This window comes from Alligator mississippiensis, chromosome 5 (genome assembly GCF_030867095.1).
Source record: "Alligator mississippiensis isolate rAllMis1 chromosome 5, rAllMis1, whole genome shotgun sequence".
In the NCBI taxonomy this organism is placed as follows: domain Eukaryota; kingdom Metazoa; phylum Chordata; order Crocodylia; family Alligatoridae; genus Alligator; species Alligator mississippiensis.
The window spans coordinates 32488781-32504348 of record NC_081828.1 but is presented as its reverse complement, the minus strand read 5'-3'; the positions used below and the strand labels follow the sequence as shown (position 1 = coordinate 32504348).

General features: G+C 40.4%; 1 protein-coding gene across 7 annotated transcripts in view; it reads left to right on the top strand.

The window, feature by feature from the left end:
* The window catches only part of TGFBR3 (transforming growth factor beta receptor 3), a 192617-nt gene that overhangs the window by 144166 nt on the left and 32883 nt on the right, over nt 1–15568 (top strand). For 6 of the 7 annotated variants that reach the window (XM_014599677.3, XM_019479036.2, XM_006275071.4 and 3 more), the window contains 5 exons: nt 1422–1590; nt 4016–4163; nt 10630–10819; nt 12599–12924; nt 14414–14566. In XM_014599677.3, the coding sequence (XP_014455163.1) occupies nt 1422–1590; nt 4016–4163; nt 10630–10819; nt 12599–12924; nt 14414–14566 (986 nt within the window). The remainder of the gene's footprint in view (nt 1–1421; nt 1591–4015; nt 4164–10629; nt 10820–12598; nt 12925–14413; nt 14567–15568) is intronic. The other variant, XM_006275072.4, reaches the window with a different exon arrangement.

Genomic DNA, 15568 nt, shown 5'->3' with positions numbered 1-15568 from the left:
CTGATTGTGGAAAGCAGCCTTTTGATTAAAGCAAAGAGCTATGAACCAGGAGTTTAATTCTATCTTTGCTATAGACTTCATGTATGATCTTGGATATGGCACTTGGTTCTTTTATGCCACACTTTGCCCATATCTCACTGGATAGCTTGAGGATTAAGTCATATGGTAAAACATCTTTGTGTCTTTGAATGAAGGGTCTCATAGACATGCAGGGTATTATTATTTCCAAATGGAAAAACTGATAGTAGGAGTGAAGTTTTGTAGAACTAATTTAAGAATTTATCCTGCTGACCATTGCTTCTGTTTTGCATCACAGACCCAAGTGATCATCACTGAAAGGAATTCTGTTTACTAGATCTGCCCTAGAATCACCTCCTCCATGTTTGTGTTTTATAAGCACAATTTCCATATTTAAAAATATTTTCCCCTTCCTTCTTGCTGTATGAAAGTCCCCACTCATAGGGGAAATGGAGTGCATGTTTAGAAAACACTGGAGCTGACTGCACAGAGTGTAGTCAAGTGCACAGAATATGAGAACTGAAAAGACTTTCTCTGATTTCATTGACTAATAATAATCTTAAGTGTTACTAGTGATGAGAGTGAACACATTTTCAGAGGGAAGGAAAATATTGCTCTGATGGTAGCTCTTTTAAAAGTTTTCTGTTAGATTCAGAAGAGAAAATCCACAGATTATCAATACTGTATTCCCTTGAAGTTTACTATACCTTGCATTCCAGTGCACCTGCTTTCAAGTGTTTCTTTTCTGGGTTTTCTATTATGAAAAACTCAATCAGCAAATGGAAATTGTATGAATTTAAAATCATTTGCATATTTTACTTCAGAAACAACCTGTATTCTTGAAATCCTGACCCTCATTTTTAAAGATTATATTGATTTTTATCGTCCATACATATGATACAGGATTCGCATCACCATGAATCAGGAATCTTTACCAGGAAGAAGTAAATTTTTGCCAGCAAGGCAAGGACCATTTTTTTTCATTCTTCTGTAGTAGGAGTGTTGTTCACTTTCTAGGATTATCTGGGCAGATTTTATTTGAATAATTCCAGATCATTACAGAGCCGCAAGGCATTGGTGGTGCCATTGTGTCTCTTGTTCTTTCTCAGTTATTTTGGGTTTTTCCCCTAAAGATCTGAATCTTGGTAGAGGGCTATTAGAGGTGCTTTGTTGCTGTAATGTACAGAAGAAGCCAAAGAGGCTGTTCTTGTGGACCTTTTTGGACAAATGTATATTAGACGGTTGCCGGTAGTCTCTGGGGACTGAACACACTGATCCTGGCAGTCCCTTCTTCTCCTATGTTCCTAAGCATATTGCTGTATTTAAATGGAAAGTGCACTTATCTATGTATTTGTATATATGTGTACATGTGTGTGTTTTTCTTTTGTTTTTTCCTGTTCCAGATCAAGTGTTTCCTCCCACATGTAATATTGAAAAGAACTTTCTCTCTCTTAACTACCTTGCGGGCTATCTTCAGCCAAAAATGGCAGAAGGATGCCTTTTGTCTAATACAGGCCAAGAAAGAGAGATTCATATTATTGAATTAATCACTCCAAATTCCAATCCATACAGGTAAAGTATCTGCTAATTGAATAAAGTAATATTTTATGGATTAGACACTAGAGTTAATTTCTGACAAATAGCAGGATTTTATTAAGTCAATAAGACATCTAGCTCATCATATGAAGTAATTATAGAGTTTGATTCTTTATGTTTAAACTAGGTATATTTCAGACATTTAGGCCACAAAGGATATTAGGACTGGATGCTGCTGTTATTTCCTGTATAAGCATGTCCAGTTTCCATGGGTTCTGACCATCAAGGGTCAAAAAATGTGGTGATGGGGGAATGGTGGCCATTCCCCAGTGCTAAATTTCCAGACCCACAGGGAGCCCTGTGAGCTGGATAGTGCAGCCCTGTACACTAGATTGGGCATGTAGGGTACAGTCCCAGCATGCAGAGCCCAGTAGGGACACACGTGGTGGGTGGAGGTGGTATGGGGCCAGATCTAGATGCAGAGCCAAAGGGAGGCAATGCAGGGCCTGATCCAGCCTGTGGACTGACCCCATGCTACTCACCTGGCCCATGGAGCCCAAAACCTGACCACCACTAGAACAAATCATATAATATTCTTATGCTTTGATGTCAAGATCAGTATAGCAGTAGAAGTTACTTGACTTAGGTAATAACTGTATAGTACTATGAAGATTTACATAGTGAGATTTTTTCAAAAGCTTTTGGTCTTTCCATCAAAATCAATGGTAAAACACCCTTAGAAGACTTCAAGGGAAGCAGAATTAGGTGAATGAAGGATATTTTAGAAAATCTCATGTGTAAACCCTACATAAGCACTAAATATTGTTGTTGTTCATAAAATCTGTATTTCACTGTCAGCCTGACTTAAGCAACTTAAATACTTTCCCACTAGTACCAGGAAATACATATTCCTTAGAATGAAAATAAGCTAGCATTTACTTACCAAAAAGCCATACAGCTCTCTAAAGGCTACCCATTTTTGTTCCAATTTAGTTATGACAGTTCCATTAGGGAAAGATCCAGCCACTGAGCAGTAAAATTGGAGAAGCCCCATTGCACAAAGAAGCTGGATTTGGGGGGAGGAAAGGGGTTACATCCCACTGCACAACGCTGAAACTGAGCTCTGCAGATTGTTCCTTACATGACAGTGCCTGGAAAGTTTAAGGAAGGCTGGGGCATGATAGGGGCAGGGAAGGATTGAAACAAAATTCAGCTGCTGCATGACATGAGTGGGATCTGTAGAAGACTGCTTCAGTTACTGCCTTGAAGAATATATATTGTCCTATGTGGTCCATCCTCACCACTAGTCCCCTGCAGAGATACCAGTAACAGTCCTCTGCCTGGACTGAACTCTTGAGTCTTGATTTTGGCTGAAAGTACATAATGGGAGTTTGTTTTTTCAAATTGCCAAATGTTCTTAGTTAAGATATTCTGCTAGTAAAAGATAAAAGGGAGAAAGCATTCTAAGTCAATGCCTGCTTCAGTCTTATTGTATGTCCAAATGTCCTTATTAAAGGAGCAGTTTTCTGCACAAAGTGCATGTCCATTGAGCCATTTAAAACCAACAGAAACTAATGGGTATGTATGTATAAGTACAGAAGATAAGATGAAGGCATATTTAATCAAACTCCATAATTTTAGCTAAACCCATTATTTGGCAACCAAACACATTTTTATTATCTATAACTGTAGAATCATGCTGGACGTGAAGATTTTTCTATTGAATTTACATTGTGCATGCGATGTTATTGTTGGGTATAAATCCATTTGCTCTACTTATTTTACTGAGCTCCTAAAAATCTGGACTGTATTCATCAATTTTCCAGCAATCAGTAGGCTGGACATCTGTTTTCTTTTCTTTTTAAAATAACTATATATCCAGAAGCATTGGAAACTAAACACGACAGTGTAATAATTTTACAGCATGTGCAAAATTCTAAGCAAAAATAATTTCCATAGTTTAGCTACACCGGCAGATATACTCTCAAAATATATTTTTAATACTGTTCCAGGTTGCTGAAGTTGCCTTCTTTAATTTTTTAGGCATGAAAGTGTATTTTGTTCTTCAGTGTGTACACAGCTATTTTGGTTTCTTGGTGGTATGTCTATATACTGTCATGATGAAATGAGAAAAAGTACTTATTGTACAAAGCAAACTGCTAGTGCTTTAGTTGAATACTATTCAACCATCAGCCAGAATAAGTAACAAACTTTCTGTAAATATAAGAAAAACACTGAATAATATTTACTAGTCTAAAAAATATTTGTTTCTGTTGTTTTGTAGAATCATTTTAGCATGTGTGGAATAACAATCTGTTTTGCACATGTTGTGTTGTCTGGGATAATCTCCAGCATTTTAATCAGCTGGCCAGACACTGGAAACATGATGGATTGGAAGAAGGTTGATAGCTGAAAATTTCTGGCATTCTGATCTTACTTTATCTTTATTTTCCACATACAGTGCTTTCCAGGTGGATATAATCATTGACATTAGACCATCTCAACCAGAGGCCAAGCTTGTCAGGGACCTCATACTTATCCTCAAGTGTAAAAAGTCTGTCAATTGGGTTATCAAGTCACATGATGTGCAGGGAAAACTGGAAGTGATTGTAAGTTGATTAAGGCACCTCGTTATTTTCAAGAATTATCATGCTGTTAACAGTTTATGCTTTATATGAATGAGTAAGAGTACAATTATATCTGCTCAGTAAATGTCTTCTTTTTAGCTGCCGTCACTGAGTTACTAGCATTTCTCACTCAGAGAAGTATTGCCTATATAGAGAAGAAAATCAATACAAAAGAGTTCTTTAGCCAAGATGTCACCAGTAGCAAAGGAACAGTGAAGTTACTTGTATCTTGTATCATGAGATGTATGCCCTGCAGATTCCTTATATATTGAAGAATATGTTCACTTATTTGCCAGTATTTCAGTGAGTGAATTCTCAGAAGTTCATCTCAGAAGCTGGAGAAAATGCCTACAAGTACAAACTCAGTGATCATGACCACTCATTATATATCCACATCTTCTGCTTATGACGTAGCAACCTCAGGCTCTGTATCTTGCTGGCTCTTCTGCCCTTAGAAAACTTTTGGTCAGGTGGTTCTCTCTGCAGCCTGAGCAGAAAGTACAGGCTTGCAAAAGTTTTCAAACTAAGGTAGCAAAAATCCATATTTAAGCATAGCTGGAAATTCAGAGTTAGACTGACTTGCCTTCCTATGCAACTACATGGCTCAGCACCATCTCTTCTAAGAATTTAATTATTTCTGCTGAAAAATAGTTTGATCTTGGTCACACCAACAGCATGGCCTATTTCTGTCATATTTGATCAATTGTTTTGCAGGTTTATAGTTAAGCAAAATAAGCTAAATATGTTTGCTGGGGGCCAACCCATTAACCTAGTAGTTAAGCACTGTGTAACCTGAGGATACCTTTTTGAATTGCATCTAGATTTATAAGCTTCTTGCTTTACTTGGCAATTTTCCCCTCTGGACTGACAAGCCCCAGATAGAGCTGAATCTAGATCTCCTGAGTTTGAAGAATGGTAGATGGCAACAGTGTCTTGGGAGTGAGGGAATTTAAAGGGGAAAACAGAAGGGAGGCTCAGAAAATAAAAGAAAAAGGTGATCCATGATGAATGACATTTCAGAGACTTACTTCCATGCCTGTGTGTATCCTTCTCTTGTGGAAGGATGAAGGTATTCTGGCCAAACAGCTGGTCAGTCAGATGTGTTAAGAGAAAATAGTTACTTGAGTTAGCACATTCATTAACCTAGAGACCATGAAAACTTTGAATTTTACATCCTCATTAAGAATCATGATGTAGAATTCACTGTTGTACGTTTTGCACTTGGCAGTATGCGTTTTTATGGGGCAATTTTTGTGTGTTAAGAATTGCATGTAAATCCTTTGTGTACTCATGGGCGTCTAGAACCCTGAATTTCACGTGCTTAAAGCTACCTGAAATTCATTGATATTTCAGGCTTATAAACTTGCTGGGATATGAAATCCTGAAGGACAGTACAATGTCTAAAATATTTATTGGGTGTTAAGAGCCAATGTGGTGCCTATCTTCAAGAAAGGGAGGAAAGTGGATCCAGCAAACTACAGGCCCATCAGCCTGACCTCTATCTTGGGAAAGGTCTTAGAAAAGATTATTAATGAGGCCATTCTCAACAGACTGGCCAACGGCAACTTCCTGAGGGATAGCCAGCATGGGTTTGTTGTGGGTAGCTCTTGCTTGACCAATCTTATCTCCTTCTACGACCGGGTGACCTATCACCTGAACAAGGGAGAGGAGATTGATGTCATATATCTTGACTTCAAAAAAGCCTTTGATCTGGTATCCCATGATCACCTCTTGGCAAAACTGGCCAACTGCGGCCTCGGGTCCACCACGATCCACTGGCTGGGGAATTGGCTCCATGGTCGGACCCAGATAGTGGTGGTTGGGGAATTGGCTCCGTGGTTGGACCTAGAGGGTGGTGGTTGATGGAAGTCAATCATTGTGGTGCCCTGTGACCAGTGGGGTCCCCCAAGGCTCTGTCTTTGGATCTGTTTTGTTCAACATCTTCATTAATGATGTGGACATTGGAGTCAGAAGCGGACTGGCCAAGTTCGCTGATGATACCAAACTCTGGGGTAAAGCATCCACACCTGAGGACAGGAGGGCGATCCAGGCTGATCTTGACAGGCTCAAGAAATGGGTGGATGAGAACCTTATGGTGTTTAACACTGAAAAATGCAAGGTTCTCCACCTTGGGAGGAAAAACCTGTACCATCCTTATAAGCTTGGCAGTGCTACGCTGGTTAGCACTATGGATGAAAGGGACTTGGGGGTCATGATTGACCACAAGATGAATACGAGCCTTCAATGTGATGCTGTGGCCAGTAAAGCAAGCAAAACACTGGCTTGCATCCATAGATGCTTCTCAAGCAAATCCCAGGACGTTGTTCTCCCTTTGTACTCGGCCTTGGTGAGGCCGCAGCTGGAGTACTGTGTCCAGTTTTGGGCTCTTCAATTCAAAAAGGATGTGGAGAAGCTTGAGAGAGTCCAGAGACGAGCCACGCGCATGATCAGAGGTCAGGAAAACAGACCTTACGGTGAAAGGCTGAGAGCTATGGGACTCTTCAGCCTGGAAAAGCGCAGGCTCAGGGGTGATCTGATGGCCACCTATACGTTTATCAGGGGTGTTCACCAGGATCTGGGGGGATGATTGTTCACCAGAGCGCCCCAAGCGATGACAAGGTCGAACGGTTATAAACTTCAGCAAGACCGTTTCAGGCTGGACATAAGGAAGAATTTCTTCACTGTCCAAGCCCCCAAGGTCTGGAATAGCCTGCCACCGGAGGTGGTTCATGCACCTACATTGAATGCCTTCAAGAGAAGTTTGGATGCTTATTTTGCTGGGATCCTATGACCCCAGCTGACTTCCTGCCCCTTGGGCAGGGGGCTGGACTCGATCTTTCAAGGTCCCTTCCAGGCCTAATGTCTATGAAATCTAAGAGCACAGTGCATGACTATTAAACTTATTATCATTCAATGAAATAATAAACAAAGAGAGATTGAGTTAATTCTTTCTGTAGTGGAAAGTACAGTTTAATTTTTTTCTTTCAGAATAACCAAAAGAGAAAACAATTTTATACTTTCAAATGTTAAGTCAAAATCTTATTTTCAGGATAGAATTTTTGAGCAAGTCTTTCTCCCACCTGCATTTAAATGGATGTTTCCCTTTCTGAATATGTGCTTCATCTTTCACAATAAAGCAGTGAAAAATTGTATGCCCCCTTCTCATTCAAAAAGACTGCAAATTACAGTGCTCATCTAAGACTCAAACTGTTTATTTCTCAATGCAGCTGAAGTCCTTTCCAAGCCCAATTTTAGAAAATGCATAAAAATGTTAGTAAACAATTAGGTAATGTTTCATGATGTTCTTTTTTATTAGCTGAACCAGTTCCGTACTTTTCAATTTTCCTAATGTCTTGTCCTCAGCATAAGTAACAGTTGTCCCGGGGGAAGAGATTGGCAAACTCAGAGTGAAAGGTGAATACTAAGCTGTCTGAAAACCAGGGATGCAAGATAATTTAAGGTCTTGGTTCCTATAGTCCTAGAAACTAGAGCTGGAAAAGAGCTGGTCCATGACCAGCTTGCTGTGTTCATTCAATGTATTTATTTATTTTTAATAAAGGACTGGTCTAGAACCCAGTAATGCACTTGGTATGGAAAAAGGAATTACAGTTAACAGTGAATCCTGGCCAAACTCAGCCCTGATGTAAGTGGGCACTGTTTTGTGCACATCAGAACTAAATCTGATATCTTTTTACAGCATTATGGGTGCAGAAAGAAATTATATTTGTCAGCAATCAATCGGCCCCTTGAAAGTGCCATATACCCATGCCCTAACAGAAGAGCACGGCTGCAGAGGAGAGCCCTTTAAATGAAGGAGCAGAGCACCTTCATTACCTCGTGTCTGATCGGGTGGCTGGGCCTTATCCTGCCCCCAGCGCTGTCTGCACGATAGGAGGTGAGGTGAAGGGTGAGAAGGGAACTCAAAACTTTGCCCAGCCTGCGTTGGAGGAGGGTTGGGTGGACTGGAGCCCAGCAAAGCCCAGCCCAAGCTCCCTCTCCTGCCTTTGCCCCTACTCCCATCATGCAGATAGCCCCGTAACTGGGAGGGACATGGCAGGACTAGAAAGAAGCTGCATGTCTGCAGCTCCTCAGCTGGATCAGCTCCGAATTGGAGCTAAATCCCCCACCCTTCTGACCTAACAGTGAACATTTGTTGGGTCAGGAAGGTTGGTGCAAGTCATGGTGCTTTCTGTGAAGCATCGTGAGTTACACCGGGGAGCTACACATCTGTCAGTGCCCTATGTGCTTGAGCACAATGGAATGCCTGTCATTCAAGCCACAGTGCCCAGACATGTTGCATTTTGACATGTATTCCCATTTGCTGTGGGTGAGGAATGTATCACCGAAATGTATCATCTCCCATTCATTTCAAGGGAGGTAAGTGCAGGTGGGGATCAGTGGAATATTTGGAGTGGAAAAATCCCAAAGAAATTAAAAGGTAGGAGAGATACTACTGGGTTGTCTCTGGGTCAGAACAGTAAATGGTTGCAGTCCTGGTCTCTCTCCATTTCAGACCATTTAAAAGGCCTTGTTTGTTGTGTATTGGTTTTGGAGTATCTGCCAAATAGAAAAGGGGGCAACAGTTTGAAACATGTGATAGAAAACTACTGTTTCATCTTCGCAACTGGCAAATATATAAATGAATTTCTAACTTTAATATATATACCATGGCTGACGAACCTCAGGTTGCTGGCATAGCACAAATGAAGTATTATCCAACCCACAAACTTTGGTTACTGTGCTTAGTCCTAAAGAGCCTCGGTGTGCAGTGAAGAGGTGTAAACAAATCATTAAACTGGTCGGGTGCCAGCAGAGACGATAGTAATATTTAACAGAAAGTGGGGGCAGAAAGGGATATCTGGCAAATTTGGGGGAGCCTGGTAATTCCGTTTTCCAGAACTATGTTTATTTGTAACGTAATAAACCATGCTGAGGAGTAAAAGATTAATTGAATCAAAGCAATAACAAGAGATACTAAAACTGATGCTCCTTGCTTCCATTGTTTGTTTTTACTCATCCTATTTGATGCATTTCACCACATTAGCCATGACATGAATTGATGGAAATCTTGTTTCTAATTATATTTTGCACTTCAGAGTAGTGTCTTTAAACTTATAGTCTTTAAACTGCAATTTTTGAACACCTACAATTCCTATTAACGTCTCTGAATTTATAGAGACTGTCATATTGTACTCTAAACGCTTATGAGACAGATACTTCAAATCTTTTCTGTATACCTACCTCCTTATCCCAAAACTCTATTTATGATGTTAAGAGAAAATATATTTCTTTAAACTTTGATCTGCAGCAGAAGTTCATATAACTAATCCTACAGCTGGCTGACAAAAAAAGATCAGCACTGTAAATCTCTTCAAGTTCTACAGTGGGAAAGGATTAAGATTTGGTCACAGAGGGCAAACAAAATAGGAAACAAATGGGGATTTGGGCAAAAATGCAACATATATGATGGAGAAAATAATCAGGCATGGAAACAAAAGTGTTCTGTGTGTAGCATGAAAATGTTATCATCAGCATGTAGAAAATACAATACAGCCACAATGTAGCAGTTGTTGAAAAATGATGCATTGTAATCTTTACTGGAAATTATTATTACATTCCTCTTACTCTGTGGTTGTTAATGTAATTGTTACAGCATTTAACTTTGCATACTTACATGTTTAAACTCAGGATGACAAATACTTAAAATGAATGAAAAGTGTAATATTGGCAATTATTTTTATAACTGACCCTCTCAAAGCTAGGGATGATTGTTTTATCCTATTGAGTTGCGGATTTGGGTAAGAGATTTTAAATTTTCGTATAATTAGTTACAGTAAATGGAAAGATAATTGGCTGCTTGCCTTATCTGTATTGCACACCCTTGTTTCATGAAACCCACAATATTAACATGTGCCTGGAATTTACATATGTTAACATGTATATAATTTCTTACCTCATTCCAGCAGGGTGCTGAGTGCCTTTACTTTCCACTGTCTTCAAAATGTTGTTACAGTGGCATGTGAGGATGCTGCTCAGTACTTTGCAGGAGGCACTCAGCACTTCAGAGGAGCCTTCCACTGAGGTACTGAATGCTACCAACTCTCATGGACTTCAGAATAGGAACTGAGGTTGCCTCAGGATTTTCTTGTTCAGTGTTACCATACTGTGCAGGAGGAAGGCCTAATGGTACCATTGTAAACTTTTTTGTGCGTCACTGAAATGATATCTCAGCTCAGCTGAGTTGAACCAAGGTTCTGAAAATTATAAGGCTGTATTGAAGATAAGTATTTGTGTCTTTGAGTCAGCATACCTTTATTAGGACAGGGTAAAAGACATTGACAAAGCAGACACAATAGGTAGAACTCATGCATTTTAAAGGCAGCATTCTGTGACTGACAAATGGCTCAACTGTCAGATTGTAAACCATTCATTTCTCCTTTATATGCAGGCACCTAATAGCATTGGCTTTGGAAAAGATTCTGAACGATCCATGACTATGAGTAAATTAGTAATACCTGATATTCCCTCATCTCATGAGAGTTTGATTAAGTGGGCTCATGACCGTGGCTATAGCCCAGTTATCTCCTATACAAAAGCCCCTGTGGCTAACAGATTCCATCTACGACTTGAAGACACTGGTAAGTCTAAAGATGGATTTCTATTATATACCAAATTATACCATACTCTGGGTACAAGGCATTTTGACAGAGCATCATGAGTCAAAGAGTTCATTTAATGGGACAGGATTACCCTCGGGTTCAAATTTTCAGTGGGGCTGACATCTTCCATTAAGCAAAATCTGACAAGAGAAAAAGACTTTTATGATATTTCTAGGAGAAAATTCCAGGAAAATGTTATTCCCTCTCACACTGGCAGAATTAAGGGGCTGCATTTTAATATAATCTGAAGTCACTACAATTAACCACAATTAGGGACTGCCAATGACTGAACATCATCTTGGTTAACAAATCTTGTTTTGTCTTTAAAAAGTGCAAGCCACTTAAATCAACACATACATGGTTCACATACAGACAGTTCATTAGAAAAGTGAACAAAAACAATAAATAGAACTTTTAATTTTGGAATAAAAACTTAGTGGCCAAAGTTATTGCTACTGTGAGTGCATCCAACTTCACTGAAGTCAACAGAGTTATATCCACTTATACTGGATCTGAGTGTGGTCTACTGAGAATACTGTTTTGTATAATGACAAAGCCTATTTCTGTATTCATATATACACAGTATTCATATAACATCCAGGTTATTATTTTCCTGTGGCCAGACGTTGAAACTTCTTTCCTGAACAGTAATGGAGGCCCAGGGGCTAAACATTACTCTAATTTGCCCACTTATGTGAAACAAGATGGGTGCCAGTACCTGTCTGAACACCAGTAGATTTAAATGAATGTATGATTGCAGGCAAAATTTCACTTCAGGGGTTGAATTTATTTAGGAGTTTTGACAGATGTGTTGCTGGCATATCTAATATTGTATTGACTGGTTTCAGTTTTTCCTTTTAACTTCCTATTGCTTTTTGCATATACAGTAAAAGCTCTGTTATCCAGAATCCATGGGGAATGGAGGTGCCTGTTAATCAAATATACCAGTTATCTAAGAGTTGTACTTATCTCCAGCCTGGCAGGTTGGAGGTGTCTTTGCCTACTCAGGCCACCGCCCCTCCTGCCACATCTGGTGTGCAAGGGCTTTCACTCCCTGGCATCAGTGTGCTGGGGGATGTGGAGGGGAGCCCTGCCCTGCACAGGCTGCTTTGCCCCGGGCTGTGATCCATGAGGAAGAAGTGGGACTCAGCTCACGGCGGCGAAACCAGAATTGCCATGGTGGGACAGATGCTGGTTAATAGAGCATTCTGGATGGTAAAGTGCTGGATAACACAGCTTTTACTGTAATTAATTTACTCCTTAAATTATGTTCTCTGTCCTTACTGAGACAGAATTCCAGCAGGAAGTATGCCAGACAGACAACTTCCAGAATTAAGCCCATTATAACTACTGCACTTTCAAGGCAAAAATCATTGCTAGTTATCTCAAAAATACTAAGGGCATGCTTATACTTCCCAGTACCACACTAAAGAGTGCTATACTGAGACATGTATGCACTCTTCCTCCTGAACTGGAAGTAGTGTAGCTGGCATAGTGTGGCACTGGGCATTCACTAATAAACTCTGCAATATGGGAAGTAGTGTGTATGGAATATCTCAGTATGCCTCAGTATCTGGGAGCACCAAACTAGAACAGAATAAGTATGGCTATGGATGCTGCTTTTGATGTCTGGAAGGTTTTTAATTTCTGGATAATGCTTGTATGAATTATTCTGCCTACTTAAATGAGAAATACTTAAATGCTGAATACCTTGAGGAAAAGGATCTAATAAATTGATTTATTCCTGTCTGTTTATAGAAGAGATGAATGATGGAGAAGGCCATTTTCTTTCCCCAGAGCCAACAGAACTCCTAGATACTAAACCTCTGCCGGCTCCGAACAACCCTTTATTTAACGATGGCCTTGGTTTTCCCTTTCACATTAACAAAGGAAGATATGACAAGGTGGAAGAAGGCATCTCCCCAGCAAGGGATGCAATGGATGCAATACTAAAACGTGACTTTGAGCAACTGTTTCAAAAGGCCAAAGAACCTGAAGAAGTACAGGGAAGCATCAATGTAGCCCTGTCGGTGAAATGTGATGACAAAATGATGACTGTAGTTGTAGAAAAGGAGTCTCTGCAGGTTAGTATGATCTCATAATCCGAGATTTGTGATACACTATTTCACATATGCTTCAATTATAAAATGAACACTCAGAGAGACTTTAGAGAAGGCCAAACCTGACCTGACTATACCCAGAGCCACAGGTCAAAAGTCCTATAACTTAGACGGGAAACCACAAGGCAAAGTTCTTCGACACCATTCTAAACCCTCCCCTATCCCAGAGCTTATAGAGAAATGGCTCTAGCTCCCTGTGACTGGGACAGTGGAAAAAGACATTTGGGAGAGGCATAAGAATAGAGACCAGGCCTATGATAGAAATTCACTGTGATATATAAAATCCCCAGTAGCAGATCCAGGAATGGGGCCAGGAGGGGGTCGGCTTATGCAGGGGGTCGGACTTGATGATCTATTGAGGTCCCTTCCGACCCTAACATCTATGAGGGTGTATCCCACCAGCTTTGGTTGTGCTGTACATGTGAAGTGATCTGTCAGCTCACTGCTTGGTCAATGCAGGTCCCTGATGGAGCTTCACCTGAGCAGTAAGCTCTGAGCTTACTCACTGATCAGCACAGACTCTGGCCGGAGCTTCTGCTTTTACATGGCTACATAGCCCAAAGAGTGAATGCTGTTGCTATTTGCCCTTCCCCTTCCTCCCCCTCCACACTAAATTCAGCAGCAAGGAAAAGGAGGGGACAAGTGGTGGTGGCAGCACTCTGCCTCCACTGGGCTCTGAAATGAAGGCTTCCAGCCAGAACCTGTGCTGAGAGCTGATGTATGGCACAGCCAAAGAGGATTGTGGTGATGCTGCCGTGTTTCCTCTGGCTCCATCCCTGCCATTTCCTACCACTCACCAACTACACACTGGTTACTCATGTCCTGGGCAGGAATAATCTGCCTTGTGAATGCAGTTCTCATGAAGAATAAGGTGTTTTGAATTTGGTCAAATGGCACAATTCCATATAAGATGGTCCTAATAAGATTCTGACTAGATTGAACTATATCACTATCTGCTGCATTCATTCAATGTTATGTTTGCTTCCTTCACTGATGATCAAGATCAAAGATCTGCCTCAGTCTAATGGCCAAAGGAGACTGTGTGGTTAAGGCAGCAACAAAGGAATGATGTGGCAACTGCCATATCTGGCTGCTTTTAACCCCTCTCCATAGCCTAAACAGCCAGGTACCCAGTTACAGTTGGGGTGATTGGGGGCAGCTTTTAGCATGAATCTGGAGTAAGCTTTGAACTTGTAATTCGGGAGCTGTAATGACACTTTAACTGCCCTGCTCCTACACTCTCTCTGCTGACCCAACCAAGCCATTGTGGGCAATAGTGTTTTGACATTGAATTTTACAGGGCACCACTGCAGTAAACTTTTCTTCTGTTATCAATAATCATAAAAAATGTACTAAGCTACTTAAAGTGAGACTCTAACCTGCAGTTATGGATGTAAAACAATTCCTTTTCCACTGAGGTTCTAGACACATACATAATAATGTCCTTCTTTAGGCAAATGGCTACATGGAGACAGAGCTTTCACTTCTGGATCCTTCCTGTAAAGCTAAGATGAATGGTACCCACTTCATTTTGGAATCGGCACTGCATAGCTGTGGGACACGGCAGATAGTCTATCCCTTGGATAACATTGTTTATTTAAACTCTGTGAGTATCATACAAGGAGGAGTGTGTTTTTTTTCTCTGCTAAATTTTGTAATGACACAAATACAGCTATATGGACTAGATTGCAATCAGCCTATAGCATGGGTAATATGAGGCTCCTCTCCTTTGTCTCATGCCTGAGACAGGGCCAGAGCTGGTCGCAGTTGCAGTCCCTGACTTCAGAGTAGTATAAGGGCTACTTCTTTAGTGTGCTTCTGCAGACTAAAACATCCCAAAGAAAATGGGAGGAGATGGCATTATGCTCCTTGCTTCCATAGCAGCCCACAGGCAGGCCAGATCACACCACTTTGAAATTCATTACACTCTTCTTCTTGCATCATGCTGGTTTGAGAGAGAGACAGTGCTTCCTTGAGTTCCCTGAGACTGCTCTGCCCCACCCTCACTTATTGGCTCTATTTAGTCATAAGCCAGTACAGTAGGTTTATGATTGCAAAAGATAGTACAAATTAACATACTATTTAAATTCTTTTGAGTTATCTTGTTTTTTTTTCTTTTATAAATAAAAGTACTCCTGAAAATGGCATTATTTGTGCAGGCTTTTCTCTTGCATTTGCCTGTTCAGCTTGTACAAGATTTTTTCTGAGCAGACTGCTGATGGTGGTGGATTGTATGATGTCAGTTCATAACTGAACAAATGTCCACAAGTATATATTTCACCAGTGTTCATTACCATAATACTTGACTCCAAGTCTCTCACAATGAAAAGCTGGTAGGCTTTAACAATCAGGCCCTCAAATATACTTTTGTATATATTTTTCTTTGATGAAAGAAAGGAAATATTATAGGCTGTTGTGGCAATTTAATTTAAAACTTTTCCCAGGTGGATTAACCTCCTTCCAAAATGTCTTAACGCTAATATTCCATGTTCCTCTATTTGCCTGAGGGATATATCTGTTCTTCACAAATCTCAAATCTAAGTATAGAACCCAGTTTCCCAACTTGAGTGCCCTTGAAGACCCAGTTTTTTTACGCTCCTAAGCATAG